This window comes from Pseudophryne corroboree, chromosome 9 (genome assembly GCF_028390025.1).
Source record: "Pseudophryne corroboree isolate aPseCor3 chromosome 9, aPseCor3.hap2, whole genome shotgun sequence".
NCBI classification, from domain to species: domain Eukaryota; kingdom Metazoa; phylum Chordata; class Amphibia; order Anura; family Myobatrachidae; genus Pseudophryne; species Pseudophryne corroboree.
Genome location: NC_086452.1, coordinates 292,828,400 through 292,844,130, shown reverse-complemented (window position 1 = coordinate 292,844,130; position 15,731 = coordinate 292,828,400). Strand labels below are relative to the sequence as shown.

Below are 15,731 nucleotides of genomic sequence, written 5' to 3'. Positions count from 1 at the left end.
ATATCTTTTTCTCCTGTCTCCAGGAAGTAAAGTACAGAGCAGGGAAGTTTGTTTTAAACTACAGGGTCTACCTCTAATGTTGCCTGGTGCGCCTATCTGAGCTGCAGCCTGAGACGGGGTTGCTCCCTGGAGTTTCAGCAGTGGCAGCTGGAGGCCATAAAGAGCTGGGATACCCATGCATTGTTCCGGGCTAAGTCCCAAGGTAACCGGCTGCAGGAGGCGCTGGGAGCGGGTTCCAAAATGGCTCCGGCGTCTAGAAGTCCGGGCTGCGCAGGCACCGGAGAGAAAACTAGGTGACACATCTGCATTAATACCGCACTGCATACACTGCACATGCGCCCGACTGGTTTAAAGGTTAGCGGGCTATAAAATGGCACTGTGCACCGCTAAGAGGAATCTCTCTACTAAAGGAGGTTTGGCTATCTGTGCAGCAAAATAGATAATGCATATCCTTCATCCGAACAGCCAAAAAGTGCCTAGTTGAGGTAAGACCTTTATACAAGGGTGCATATATATCTAACAGAATAGGTAAAGTAATGGTAGTTTTTCTGTTTCTAGTGTGCCTGTAACTGACATGGGAGCAAGAAAAAAGATTGCTAAGAAGAAGCATTTAAAGTGTATATTTGCCACCTGTTATAAAGCATTCTCAGGAACACAGGATACTGTTTAGGGAAGAATGTGTGCAGAAAGAGCCCACACCTGAGCAGCATTCTAATCAATTGCAAGAGTTAAGGCCCATACACACTGGGCGATTTTGAGCTGAAAGCAGCTCACTTTTGGTGTGTTGAGCTGCTTTCAGCTCAGAGCCACCCAGTGTGTCTGGAAAAGCGAGCGGTGAGCGCTGATGCGCGTTCCCGCTTCATCGCTGGCAGCCGCCGTTCATCTACTGGTATTACCAGAAGATGAATGGCGGGGTGAGCGGCTTTCTATAGCATCCTGCTATGGAAAGCCGCTCACCCCCGCTGACATCGCTGGGCAGCGGGGAAAAGCACTCAGTGTGTATGCACTGAGCGCTTTTCAGCCCAGCAATGTCAGCGATCATCGCTGTTCATACACGCTGGGCAAAAACGCCCAGTGTGTATGGACCTTTTAATGGACTGGATGCGAAAGTCTGTCGTATACAAGGAGGAGTTTTTAACACCTTCAGAAAGGTATAATGTCTAGGTCAGAAGCAAGCCTTGAATATGAGGATGCATCACCAGAATATATTTCTATGGAAGAGTTTAATGATGTCTCAAGCGAAGAATCAGGAGAAATTAGAGAACATGTTAGATCTTTTAATATCGATCTAGCAGGAAGCATGTTGAAAAACATATACTAAACAATGAATTATAAAGATTTGCAGCAGAGAGATGTAAATGATTTCTTGTTTGAAGATAGAAGTGTAGAACTTTTCCTGTTCACGATTCTGGATAAAAACCAAGAGTAATATATACCGTAGAGACCATATGTACTCTATTAAGTATGAGGATGTATAAAAGTGGTGTGCGGTGGTGCCTAAAGTGGATTTGCACCTGCAGATATGACTAAAACAACAATTCCACTTGAGGATGGTGCCGCATTTAAAGACACCATGGATAAAAGGATGGAAAACGTGTTTTAAAAGCTGCATATCCTTTACTGCTGTAATTTTTAAAATCTGGTATACAGTAGCTGCAGCTTCTGTTTCCCGCATATTTAGTATGGTCTTCAAGATTACATACTGATGTTGGTGAGAATTTCTATACAGTATTTGTTTAAAAAAAAAAAAATCTGGAGATTGTATAGAAAGCTATAGAATATCTCTGAGGCATCGTTGGATGTAGTGACATTCTAAGCCAGATCTATGGCTGCATGAGTGGTAGCAAGAAGAGCCCTGTGGCTACTGTCATGGATGGCTGATGCAAAGTCCAAGAACAGGTTGGCAACACTACCGTATGAAGGAGGTTTTTTGTTTGGCAGTAATTTAGATTCCATGATTCATAAGATGTCAGGAGGTAAATCTTATCTATTACCACAAGACAGAAGGAACAGATATCCGTTCTCTTCATGAAGACGGCAATTTAGAGAAGCCAGTAGTTACAGGCCTGGACATCAGTATAGGAGAAGATATTCATCAGGAATGACCAAGCAGATATTTCGACAACATTTTTGACGATTCAACAGCAAACAGTGACTGCAAGTGGCCTCTTCCAATAACACCAGTAGGAGGATAGTTGCTACAGTTTGCAAATTTTACAGTGCGTGCAGGACAAATGGGTGTTAAAAGTGATAACCAGAGAATATCAAATACGGTTCAAGAAAGAACCAAAAAAGAACAAGTTTGGGCAATCAAGAGTACCAGATACAAAGATGGAAAGATTGGCAATGAAAAAAACAGTATAAAATATCTAATAGAACTACAAGCAATACCAGCAAGTACCAGTGACTGAAGGAAAAACAGGTTTCTATTCGCGTCTCTTCCTAGTAAAACAAAAAAAGCCTTCAGGAGATTTCAGGACTATACTAGACCTGAGAGACTTAAACAGAAATATTTAAACACTGAATTTTCACATGGAAACGCTAAAGTCTTTCTTAGCACCAGTAAGTCCAGGACATTTTATGAGCTCAATAGACCTGAAAGATGCTTATTTTTATCTCCCTGTAGAAGTGGTGTCAGAAGTACTTGAGGTTTCCTGTGGCAGGAAAGCATTACCAGTTCATATGGCTTCCATTTGGTCTGCCCACGTCACCAAGAATGTTTACAAAAGTACTGATAGTAATGGTGGCTCACTTAAGAAAATGAGGTGTCCTAAAATGGTCATACTTCGACGATATACTGATATCAGGAAGAACAGAAGAAAGGGTGAATAAAAGTATGCATCAAACGATACAATTTCTCCAGACAAATGGCTGGGTTATAAACTGGAAAAGAGTTATCTAAAACCCACTCAAAAGATTTGATTCCTAGGGGTACATATACCTGGAGTTACGAAATCAAACTTTCAGAAGAAAAATGTGTAAGGATACAAGATCTGACCAAGGAAGTGCAGCAGAGCAGAAAAATCCATCTTCGAACCAGAGTAATGGTGCCCATACACTTGTGAGATAATTGGCACTAACCTTCGATTTCGACCGCATCTGTGAGAGAAATTGAAGGATTGTATGCACATTTTAGGTACGTTTCGAAGCGATGCGCGGGCATGCCGGTCGAATCTCTCATCTCAAGATAGTATGTGCTGCACTTAATATTTATCGAATTGCAGTGCGATCTCATGTGTTTTTAAAAACACATGCTATATATCGCACTGTGATGTGCGATGGGCACCCGCTGGGAGCGGACGGAGGCCGCTCCCACTCAGCAGTGACGTGCCCATCACGTGATTACCATGCGATCTAACGCTTGATCGCATGGTAATCACTTTAGCAGTTCAGGTGCGATTTCATCACACCTGAACTGCCCGTGAAATGCCCCGCAATGTTGCTTCGTGGGGCATCGCACAAGTGTATGGGCACCATAAGGCTAATAGGCATGATGTCATCAACAATAAATGTAGTGCCATGGGCAAGATTGCACATCAGAAACTTGCAATGGAACTTAATAAAATGTGTTCATTATGTAAAGTTAGAACAGACCGTTATCAATCAAATGGTGAAGTATAGAGTTACAAGAAAGAGCAACAAGTTTGTCACAGCCACAGTATGTAATACTGACAATAGATGCAAGTATAAAAGGTTGGGGAGCACACATGCTACAACAAGTGGTTCAAGGTTGGTAGAACCCATGCGAAAAAATGTTTCTTCAAAAATGATGGCGTTAAGAGCAGTGTAGAAAGCAATGTGTCATTTCACGGATCAATTCAGAAGAACTCATTTGAGAATATTCTCAGACATGACTGTAGTCGCATACATAAATCGACAAGGCAGCACCAGAAGTCAGTATTAGGGAGAGAAGAATCTCCTTTCCATATCAGAACTTCATGTTGCAGGAAAAAAGAACGTGGTAGCAGATTTCTTGAGCAGAGAAAAAGTACTACCAGGAGAATGGAAGTTAAAAGCAGAGATATTCCAACCTATTAACAAGTTTGGTTGTCCAGAAATAGATCTAATGGCAATGAATGTGAACAAGAAGATACCACAGTTCTTTTCCAGGCACCTGGTACCAGGAACAAAAGGAGTAAATGCATTAATACAAAGATGGGAGTTCAGTCTCTTGTTATGTCTTTCCACATCTCCCTATGATTTATCAGGTACTGAAACAGATCAGGGAGGAGCAAGCAGAGGTAATAGCAATTTTGCCATATTCGCCATGAAGGGCATGGCTTTCGATGGCATTAAAAATGTCAGTCAGGCAACCTTGGATGCTACCCGTGCAATCAAATATGCTGGTTCAGGGTCCAATAACCAGAATCCAGAATTTCTCAATTTAATAGCCTGGAGATTGTGCGGGGAAAATTGAGAAGAAAAGGACTTTCGGAACAAGTAATTAAAATCACATTACAAGCAAGAAAAGAAAACATCCGTGATGTTTCATAAGGTTTGGAAGATCTCTGTTTCATTTATTGGAGATGAAATGAAGGCTTTTGGGAGCAGATACTGGCCATGTGTTACAGTATACAAATAAGGATGCGCTTATGAACCAGATAAAAATACGTATCACAGTGTATGCCAGTGGTTTGATAAAATTAATAGTTTATTCAATTAATGAAAAATAAATGCGTCAAAACACATATATAACATTAGATTCAAAACAGTGCTGTACGTATCAATTTTGACATCAGGCAGTATAAGGTACCTGACAACACTGCTGGATGTATCTTTGTTAGCAGTGAAAGATAAAATTAGTTACTAATGTTGCAGTTCAAATGGTGAATATCTCTTTAGTCCTAGTGAAAGATAAATGTGGTTACTAATGTTGCTATTCAGAGAAGAGAATATGGTTGATTGTAACCTAGTTAAGCATAACAGTGTTAAGCCAGCTGGAGACTGGGGTCCAGTGTAAAAACATATATGACCGTTACCTCTGTATTTTGTCCGCTAAATTAGTTTCTAAACGGTGTCCCTCGCAAGAAATCCTCTGGCATGCTGTTTGGTCATTACCGCATATATGTATGCTGCGACGGATGCCGCTGGTCTCTCTATCCCGGTGCCACGGAACCTGTTTCAGAGTGAGGTGTGAAAGTCCTTACTGAGCGTCCTCGGATGGTGCGGCTGACAGCGTGCTTGCTGCGAGTGGTGGCGGCAATAATTCCTTCACAGAGCGCCAATTTCCAGAGCTCTTAGATGTTCAGTCGGTTCAGGAGCAAATTCCCCAGTCCTCTCCGGCAGCGTTGGGAGTCCTAAGCGCGTTTCGTCACTTCCTGTGACTTTTTCAATAGGTAGTACTCATTGCCCAGAAGACCTTTTTATACTTCCGTCCTGGGTTCCACACACCTGTAGTTAATAAATAAATCGCTGCCAAAAAGGTGTTTAGTACATTTCTACTTCATTAACCACCCGTGCCGTTAGGGCATTTCATTATTTTTTATTGCAAGTGTTACAGTTCCTGCATGAAGGATTCAATAAAGGTCTGGCAGTTGCCATTCTTAAGGTACAAATATCAGCTCTAAGTGTTTTCTGGATGTGAAGTTAGCAGAAAATCTGATACGAAGATTTTGTCAAGCAATCAAAAGCTTAAGGCCACAGATTAGGTCAACTATGGTCCCTTGGGATCCTAATTTAAACTTAAAGGCTTTAATTGCTGCCCCATTTGACCCATTGGAGGAGTCCAGTCTGAAACACCTAATGTGGAAAGTGGTCTTTTTAATAGCAATTACATCTGCTAAAAGAGTGCGTGAAATACAAGCCTTATGGACAGAAAAGCTGCACATAAATATAAGACGTGGACAGAGTAATATTGAAAACAAATCCGGAGTTTGTACCAAAAAGTAGTATCCATGTTCCACCTTAATCAGGATATTACATGACCAGCATTTTGTGTCCTGACTCAAAAAATAATACAGAGGAACAGTTACACATTTTAGATCTGGTAAGGACAATTTCCAGATATTTGTCCAGAGTAAAGGAATTCACGAAGACAAAACATATAATTGTAATACCAACTGGTGTCGGGAAAGGATTGGCTCCTACGAAGCCATAATAGAATGGATAATAGAGATTGTTTGTTTTTTTTGTTTATGGAAAAGAGGGTCTGGTAAAAAAACAGATTCTTAAGACGCTCTCACCACGAGCAGTGGCAACATCTTGGTCGAAGAAGGCTGATGCATCAATTAAAGATATCTGCAAAGCAGCAGCATGGTCATCAGTTCACACATTCACGAATCATTATGTTTTGAATGTGGCAGATTCTCATTTAGAAGATAAAATACTGCAAGAAGCACTTAAATAAAATATTCATTATGCAGTAATTATGTGTTTGATTATCATTGCGCACTCCCCCCCCCCAATATATGTAAAGCTTTGGTATGTCCCAATGTATGGCTGCCATGGAGGAACGAAGAGGAAAACATCAGATTTTACTCACTGATAATTCTTTTTCTTTGACAGACTCCATGGCAGCTAGTAGAATCCCTCCCTTGAGTGTTGAAATTTTTTTTCATACCGTTGTAACGAGACCCTCAAAAAGACATATGCAAGAGGGAGGAGCTGGAATATATAGCCAGGGGGAAAAGGTCCCTAAAAAAAAAAAACTTCCTGTCTATTTTGGGGGGAACAGGTCATATTCCCAATGTATGGCTGCCATGGAGTCTCTCAAAGAATCATCGGTGAGTATAATCCGATGTTATCTACTTGTTATGTTCTGACCAAAATAAAACCAAAACTTGAAGGTGCAATATTTAAAATGCAAACCACAGTTTTTATTAATATTGGAGAATGTATTTGTACCACATAGGTGACATTGTCATATAATCCACTCAAATAGGTAGAAGGAATTCGGGTATCCCAATAAGTAGTGGGGTACAGTACCAGAATACCTGGTACTGTACCCCAAAGATAATACTTCTTCAAAGCTTTTCAACACACTGGATCATCTATTTCAAGAAGAGTGTTTAACAATAAAGCTGGGTACATGGGCCGACACATCGGTACCTGGGTATATGTTGAGTGATCATGTAGGGAGGATGTTCATGGTCTGTCAATAGCATACATGTTGTTGCTAGCAATGTCGTGAGGTTTGATGTGCAGCACAGCAAACCTGAGTATGTCGCTAACGACAGCGAGAATCCTCATACCTGGCATACATACTGCCCGATGTGCGCTTATGTGAGCAATATGTCTGTATGATCCACCGAGTTGGATAACATAACGCTCGGTGTGTATCCAGCTTTAGGCAAACTGTAACTTGGCACGCTTGGCTGATCGCCAAACAGTGGCAGCTCCGATACCTGGAGGGGACTCATCCACTTCTCTGTACTATCCAGACACACGTGGGGAGTTAAACATCTTGTTGGTATTATACTATTGTTTTTATATTATTGCATAAAATATTGGACAACACTGTTGGACGAATCAGTGAAGTGAGATCACACCACTTGTTAAGGATACCACATATGCTGGGACAATCCATAGTGCAAGTATGGTCTATCTTTTTAACTTTTTTTTTTTTTTTTTTATGTCTGAGGTTATTCTTGGCAGATAATGTGTGCGTAAATCTGATGTATGTGTTAGAGTAACTTTTATGTTATAGTATATTTAATTATTATTGGTCACTATTTCTGCGTTAGGAGTGCTGCTACAGCTCATTGTGAAGAAATCTGCTTTTAGTAAAATTTATGATCTACCGTTATATCTTATTTATTGTGTATGTTTGGATGGATGTATGAGGCCAGATTGAATTTGTGGCTTTTCACAGTTTTGTGTCCTTTCAAGAGACATTGCTTTGGCAGTGCAACATTGCTAGCATCATAAAATGACCTATCCCATGTGTTCTGTTTGTTTTTCTGCTCCGCTGTCATCCAGGGACTGTTTAACACAAGCTTTTCTAAGTGCTCCTTGGGGATCTTTATTAGGAGATAGAGATAGATAGATAGATAGATAGATAGATAGATAGATATCTATCTATCTCTATGTGTGTATATATATATATATATATATATATATATATAGAGAGAGAGAGAGATAGAGAGAGAGAGATATAGAGATATAGATATAGATATTTCTGTCTTGAGCATGTTTTACCCTCCATCATAGTATGTCATCTCGGAGAGTGCGTGCTCATTTTTGTGTTTTACAAATGTCCATGTTATATCATTGTGAGCAACCAAATGGTCTTATATTTAAGCCATATGCAAGCTTTACCATCAAGCATGCTTTATTTTTTTGGGCTCATTGTGATTTCATTTTTGTTGCCGTATCCCCTGCAGCCAAAGGTGACAATCTCACAATGGGGTTTAGAGACACCCACAGGAGCATGGACGTTTATTCAGAAACTAACCCCATTTGTATGTGTTACAATAGAGACCATTGATGTACAGTACTATTTAAATTCATCTATAGCCATACACATTTCATTAACAGAAGGAGCTTATCTCTGTAAGCGGAGCAGGATGACAAACTTTACCCCTGTCTCTGAACCTTGTTGTTTTTATTAGTTTTTGTTTAATCTTCCCTTTGATTTGCTGTAATGATTTTGCTGCTTGTAATCCCATTTCAAGAGAATCCTTTGCTAATCTGTGCTTTGCATTGGCTTTCTGCTTTGTGTCTGTCCGTCTTGTCTTGCTTCTGTTTGTTATGCCCACCCCAACCCTGCTTTTTTTTCTCTGTTCTATGTTCATTTCTTACCCTTCCCTCCCCTTGCTTGTACCTGCGGTGACTTTGATTGCAATAAATCCAAAACAAAAAAAATCATAAATTTAAAAAAAAAATATCTATATATAAAAAAAAAAATCAAAATTACCCGGGTTTGTGATTTGGCATCCTGCGCACACCCTGTCTCTCCCACAACGTCTTCTGACTGATGGCTTCCCGTCTCGCGTGGTTCGGCTGTGGTTGCGTGAACACACAGTTCACCCAAATATGGCCTTCTTGCTGATAGGTACCACTTCTGCGAAAAGTGCTTCAACGAGATCCAAGGAGAGAGTGTGTCTTTAGGTGACGATCCCACCCAACCACAGACGTAAGTAATATTTAACTTTTTAATATGTTTGTAAATGTCTATAGTTGCATGCACAAACTAATTTGTTAGCAGACTCATTAGGTTAACTTAGTGCTGAATTTGTGACATCTAGACGTAAAAGTTAATAATTGGTAAACCCAAAAATCATATACTAACTGATAAAACCTACTTACTTCACTAGAAACAAAAACCATGGGGTATAAAGCTTTGCAAAAAATGCAGTTTGTGGTTATGGAAGGTGTGTTTTTGACCAGTATGTCATAATTATAATTGTCACACTTGAGTAACTTTTGCAACATTCATGGTTTGCATTAGCAATAAATCTTCTAGAAGGTATTAATACAGCAGTGTATTAAGTATGTTGGGTTTGAACATATAGTGACTGTCAGTCTGTACTGTCTAGTGCATTCTGTGAAAGGTCACCTCAGTTGCAGCCTAGTCATAATTTTTTTTAGCTTTGTTTAAAAGTAGTTTAGAACCTTTTTTGTCCCCTCCCCATATTAGGTTATTTATGCTTATGCAAATAAGAGTTAAGTTTGCAAAGTTTCAACAAGTCAAGCATTTTATATCACATTGGGAAGTTTGCAATTCTCTTAATCTGTGTTTAGTATTTTGTGCTCCTAAATTTAATTTAACTGATGTGGTTTTTGGTTTATTTCAGGACAATAAGCAAAGACCAGTTTTCTAAACGGAAAAATGACACTCTGGATCCAGAACAGTACGTAATTTCTTTGCATAGTCGATTTTTAATTGTAGGTGAATTAGCAAAATGTTATTGTAATTTATGAGGCAGGCAAAACCAAATCAGAAATAAGACTCTTCCCCTGATAACGTAGGTACGCAGCTTTTTTGTGGCTCCTACAGTATCTGCTTTTACGAGAAAAACAAACATTGTATGAACTAAAAAAAATGGGGTACCCCCAAAAAATTCAGTGGGAAAAAAATTAAAGAAAATGGCAAAAACCACACATTTTGTTTTGTTACTTTTTTTTTTTTTTTTTTTTGCAGCTAATAGGCTACCTCCCATAGTCACTATCTTGCTGCAGTTAGCTTTTTGTTGACTAATATTAGATTTATGTTAACAAATTAAGGGCTATGTACTGGTATGAGAAACCAACAAAATAATTGAGAAGATGTCTTGTGAAGCCAGGGTATAACTTGAGTATTATTTTAGGTATGTGGAGTGCTTGGACTGTGGTCGGAAAATGCACCAAATTTGTGTACTGCACAATGAAACCATCTGGCCAACAGGGTGAGTAGTTTTTCCCTTTCATGTTCAATTCTTTTATGTGCTCGTTACCTGGTTTGAAGGTTAGTGATGGAGTTTAGTAGAGCTGATAAATGGTAATCATGGGGTATAGAGCTGAATGCAGTGCACTTTAACTAATATCTTGATGTGGTCAAATAAGATGCAGCTTCACCAAGCTGGGCTGGTACGACCAGTCAGAAACATCCCCTTTGCTTACTTGTTCCCTCTCTCAGTGCCTGCTGTGCAGATGGGGCCAACTGGCGGCACCCTCTACCCCACAGTTGCAGAGATTAGCAGCCACTTAGGAAATGTAAAAGAAGCAGCCTTTACCTTGTCTGGGTAAACCTGGAGGATGCAGAGAGTAGCAGTTGTTGAGAAAATGTAATGCCTTGATGGTCCGATATGAGGCATCAATTGTCAAATTTACATATTTTATTTTTTTATAAAATCATGTTGAATGTTTTAAATAGATTTTCTTATCCTAATTCAATACTAACCACTATTTCAGTGGTTTTTGGAAAAAAATATTAGTTAAGTGGGTAAGAAAATCTGATTGTCTGAAAGTCATAATATTTTTTTAAAATACAGAATTTTACTGTGATTCCGCGTTGACATTGTTCGTTGTTACTCTTTTATTGTGTTTGCTTCTTCATTACTTTCACTCATTGTTAGGGCTGATCTGACTGCTGTGAGACACTCAGGCAGATTATATTTCACCTCTTAATTCTACTTTGCCCATCCTTTAACATGAGAGGTGTACTGGTCACTACTGTTCCATCTAGGTTTCACGACCAGTGCAACAGCCCCTTTTGTACAGACTCCTCTCCCCTGCAGTGGAGTCAGAGGTGTTTTTGCAAAGTTGTCTTCCACGATGCTAGGCCTCAAGAGTCTTAGTTGACCGTAATATGTTAATTTCTCTAACGTCCTAGAGGATGCTGGGACTCCGTAAGGACCATGGGGAATAGACGGGCTCCGCAGGAGACATGGGCACTTTAAGAAAGACTTTAGACTCTGGGTGTGCACTGGCTCCTCCCTCTATGCCCCTTCTCCAGACCTCAGTTTTATACTGTGCCCAGAGGAAGATGGGTGCACTGCAGGGAGCTCTCCTGAGTTTCCTGCTAAGAAAGCATTTTGTTAGGTTTTTTTCTTATTTTCAGGGAGCAGCTGGCAACAGACTCCCTGCATCGAGGGACTGAGAGAGGAGCAGACCTACTTAAATGATAGGCTCTGCTTCTCGGCTACTGGACACCATTAGCTCCAGAGGGAGTGGAACACGGGTTCGTCCTGGGCGTTCATCCCAGAGCCGAGCTGCCGTTCTCCTCACAGAGCCGGAAGAAAAGGCAGGACCTGTTACAACAAGGTCCCTGTCTGTTCCAAGACTTGCTGCGGTTGACTGCATGGCGGTTGAACGCCGGATCCTAGCGGAAAAAGGTATTCCGGATGAGGTCATTCCTAAGCTAATAAAGGTTAGGAAGGACGTGACGTCTAAACATTATCACCGAATATGGCGAAAATATATTTCTTGGTGTGAGGCCAGGAATGCTCCTACGGAAGAATTCCATTTAGGCCGTTTTCTTCACTTCCTACAAACTGGAGTGAATTTGGGCCTAAAATTAGGCTCCATTAAAGTTCAAATTTCGGCCTTATCCATTTTCTTTCAAAAGGAATTGACCTCGTTATCTGAAGTACAGACTTTTGTGAAGGGTGTACTGCATATTCAGCCTCCTTTTGTACCTCTGGTGGCGCCTTGGGACCTTAACGTGGTGTTATGTTTCCTTAAGTCACATTGGTTTGAACCACTTAGAACAGTGGAGTTGAAATATCTCGCTTGGAAGGTGGTGATGTTGTTAGCCTTGGCTTCGGCTAGGCGAGTTTCGGAATTGGCGGCTTAATCACATAAAAGCCCCTATCTGGTTTTCCATATGGATAGAGCGGAGTTGCGGACCCGTCCACAATTCCTACCTAAGGTGGTCTCATCCTTTCATATGAACCAACCTATTGTCGTGCCTGTGGCTACACGTGACTTGGAGGATTCCGAGTCCCTTGATGTGGTCAGGGCTTTGAAAATGTACGTGGCCAGAACGGCTAGGATCAGAAAAACAGAAGCACTGTTTGTCCTGTATGCAGCCAACAAGGTTGGCGGACCTGCTTCAAAGCAGACTATTGCTCCATGGATCTGTAACACGATTCAGCAGGCGCATTCTACGGCAGGATTGCCGTTACCGAAATCGGTTAAGGCCCATTCCACTAGGAAGGTGGGCTCGTCTTGGGCGGCTGCCCGAGGGGTCTCGGCACTACAGCTGTGCCGAGCTGCTACTTGGTCGGGGTCAAACACTTTTGCAAAGTTCTATAAGTTTGATACCCTGGCTGAGGAGGACCTCCTGTTTGCTCAATCGGTGCTGCAGAATCATCCGCACTCTCCCGCCCGTTTGGGAGCTTTGGTATAATCCCCATGGTCCTTACGGAGTCCCAGCATCCTCTAGGACAGGGGTGGGCAATTATTTCAGCTGAGGGGCCACTTCACATTTCCTGTCAGTATCCGAGGGCCACAAACAAAATAGCAGCTCCCCCCCACTTGCCAAAAATATAGGGACGTTGCTTCATGTGGAAGGGGTGTGGGCAAAAAATAATACAGATTCATATAAGGCTGCACAATAGTCTCCATTATTCAAATTGCGCCACTTACACACATTACACCAGGTAGAGCCCCTTTTACAGACATTACGGCAGGTAGAGTCCCCTTTTACACATTACAGCAGGTAGAGCCCCCTTTTACACATTAACATTTTATTTAGGATAATTATTGCGCAGCAAGCAAATTATCCAGTGTCTTATAGCCCCTGAGGAAAGGTATGACACAGTGATAGAACACAGGGGGTGTGACACAGTGACAGAACATGGTGGAGGTGACACAGTGACAGAACACGGGGGGGTGACACAGTGACAGAACACGGTGGGGGTGACACAGTGACAGAACATGGGGGGTGACACCAGTGGTGTCAGAAGGGGGGTGCGACCGGGACTCAGGTGTCCCCCTTGGACGGGGTGACACCAAAGTGCCAGCTCTTCTGCTGTGACAGGAGCTGAGTGCTGCAGTGAGATAATCTCCTGCAGCACTCGGCTCCTGTCACAGATAAGAGCCGGCACACACAGTCCAGTCTCCGGGGTCAGCCAGCATCTTTGGGGAAGCTGGACATGCCCCCGGAGCGAAAGAGAAAAGACCCACCAGGCCACGCCCCTTCTAAATTAGGTCACACCCACTTTTCAGGCGCCACGCGGCCCGTGCGGGGGGGGGGGGGGGGGGTGTAATAGTACAGAGTGCGCTCCGGGTTTCACCACACCCGGTGATGCCTCTGGGCGACACGGTGACAGAACATGGTGGGGTTGACAGTGACAGAACACGGTGGGGGTGACGCAGTGACAGAACACGGGGGGGGTGACGCAGTGACAGAACACGGGGGGGGGGGGTGACACAGCGACAGAACACAGGGGGGGGTGACACAGTGACAGAACACGGGGGGGTGATAGTGACAGAACACAGGGGGCGGGGTGACACAGTGACAGAACACGGGGGGGTGATAGTGACAGAACACAGGGGGCGGGGTGACACAGTGACAGAACACGGGGGTGGGGGACAGTGACAGAACACAGGGGTGACATGGTGACAGAACACAGGAGTGGATGGAACAGTGAGAGCTAAAGTTCTCTCCCCGCAACCTAAAAAAAGTCTGACGCCACTGCCCGCACACACAAATATACACACACTATTACACACACACTCTCTCACACACACACACACACTTTCTTTCACTTTTCCCATTTACTTACTGATCTGGCTGGCAGTGACAGGAAGGATGGATCTGTAGCAGTTTGCCTCTTGTCCCGTGTAGCTCCGCCCCCTGAAGTCCCGTGTAGCCCCGCCCCCCCATCGGCACATAGCTCTGCCCCCTTTTCGGCTGAACACAGCCGTTGTCACTGTGGACGGGAGGAGGAGGAGGCTGCTACAACGCAGCATGGGAGAGAGGCGCCGCCGACAGCTAGGAGGTACTGCAGTGCAGAGCAATGACAAGCAGCTCAGCCAGTCGGGCCGCTTTTCATTACTCGCTGGTGGAAGGCAGTGGGCCAGGCAGGATCGGTTTGCGGGCCGCATCCGGCCCGCGACCGTATTTTGCCCACCCCTACTCTAGGACGTTAGAGAAAATAAGATTTTACACTTACCGGTAAATCTATTTCTCGTAGTCCGTAGAGGATGCTGGGCGCCCGTCCCAAATGCGGACTTCTTCTGCAAGACTTGTATATAGTTATTGCTTACATAAGGGTTATATTATAGTTCATCGGTTTGGACCGAGACTATGTTGTTTGTTCATACTGTTAACTGGGTAGTTTATCACCGGTTATACGGTGTGATTGGTGTGGCTGGTATGAATCTTGCCCTTGGATTAACAAAAATCCTTTCCTCGTACTGTCCATCTCCTCTGGGCCAGTTTCTCTAACTGAGGTCTGGAGGAAGGGCATAGAGGGAGGAGCCAGTGCACACCCAGAGTCTAAAGTCTTTCTTAAAGTGCCCATGTCTCCTGCGGAGCCCGTCTATTCCCCATGGTCCTTACGGAGTCCCAGCATCCTCTACGGACTACGAGAAATAGATTTACCGGTAAGTGTAAAATCTTATTTTTTGTCACTTAGTGCCAGTGGTTTTTTTCCCCCTTTTCACTTAATAAGCATTGGAACCGATAAAAGGCAGTGGAGCTTGTGTAGAAAATGACATTTCTTCCTTGGCGGGCTTTTCTTTGTGTCGAGAGGGCATTGAAGCCACAGTGGCAATGACTCCTTTCCACCTATTTTGAGGGAAGTTACAAAGCGTGTTTTTTTTTTAATAATCTTTTTTTTTTTTTTTTTGTATGGTCATTGGACCCAGTATTAAAACCTCTTTTAGTGAGGCGACCAATTTTTTTATTTTTTTTATTTTTTTACATAATCTAAATGTCCCTCAATGACTTACTAACCTTCTTGAGCAAGAGATTTAGCCAAACCATGTCTTAGATTGTTAATCGCCCTACTGTATTGATAGAGAAAAATAACATCTGTTTCCCTTTTTAATGGTTTTGGTAAAGAACCTGCACAGGTGTGGGGTCCTTAAATTAGGTTTCTCCTTATCTCTGTTGAAGAACTGCCCTGGGCCCAGAAAAAAGTTTAGATGCAGATGATTGTGACTTAGTGGTATCTTCCTGTAGTGAAGAGGATTCCTCTAAGACTAGGGCCCAAATTTATCAAGCATTAACCAAGAGATAAAGTGGAGACGTATAAAGAGTGATAAATGACCAGGCAATCGGCTTCCTATCTGCCATGTTACAGGCTGTGTTTGGAAAATGACAGACAAGAGCTGGTTGGCTGGACATTTGACTTCTGAAG

The 15,731-nt window shown here is 42.5% G+C and overlaps 1 protein-coding gene across 1 annotated transcript in view; it reads left to right on the top strand.

Annotated features, from left to right (window-relative positions):
- The window catches only part of EP300 (E1A binding protein p300), a 415,411-nt gene that overhangs the window by 325,629 nt on the left and 74,051 nt on the right, over positions 1 to 15,731 (top strand). Inside the window, exons 18-20 of the mRNA XM_063941527.1 lie at positions 8,993 to 9,073; positions 9,735 to 9,791; positions 10,248 to 10,325. Coding sequence (XP_063797597.1) covers positions 8,993 to 9,073; positions 9,735 to 9,791; positions 10,248 to 10,325 — 216 coding nt within the window. The remainder of the gene's footprint in view (positions 1 to 8,992; positions 9,074 to 9,734; positions 9,792 to 10,247; positions 10,326 to 15,731) is intronic.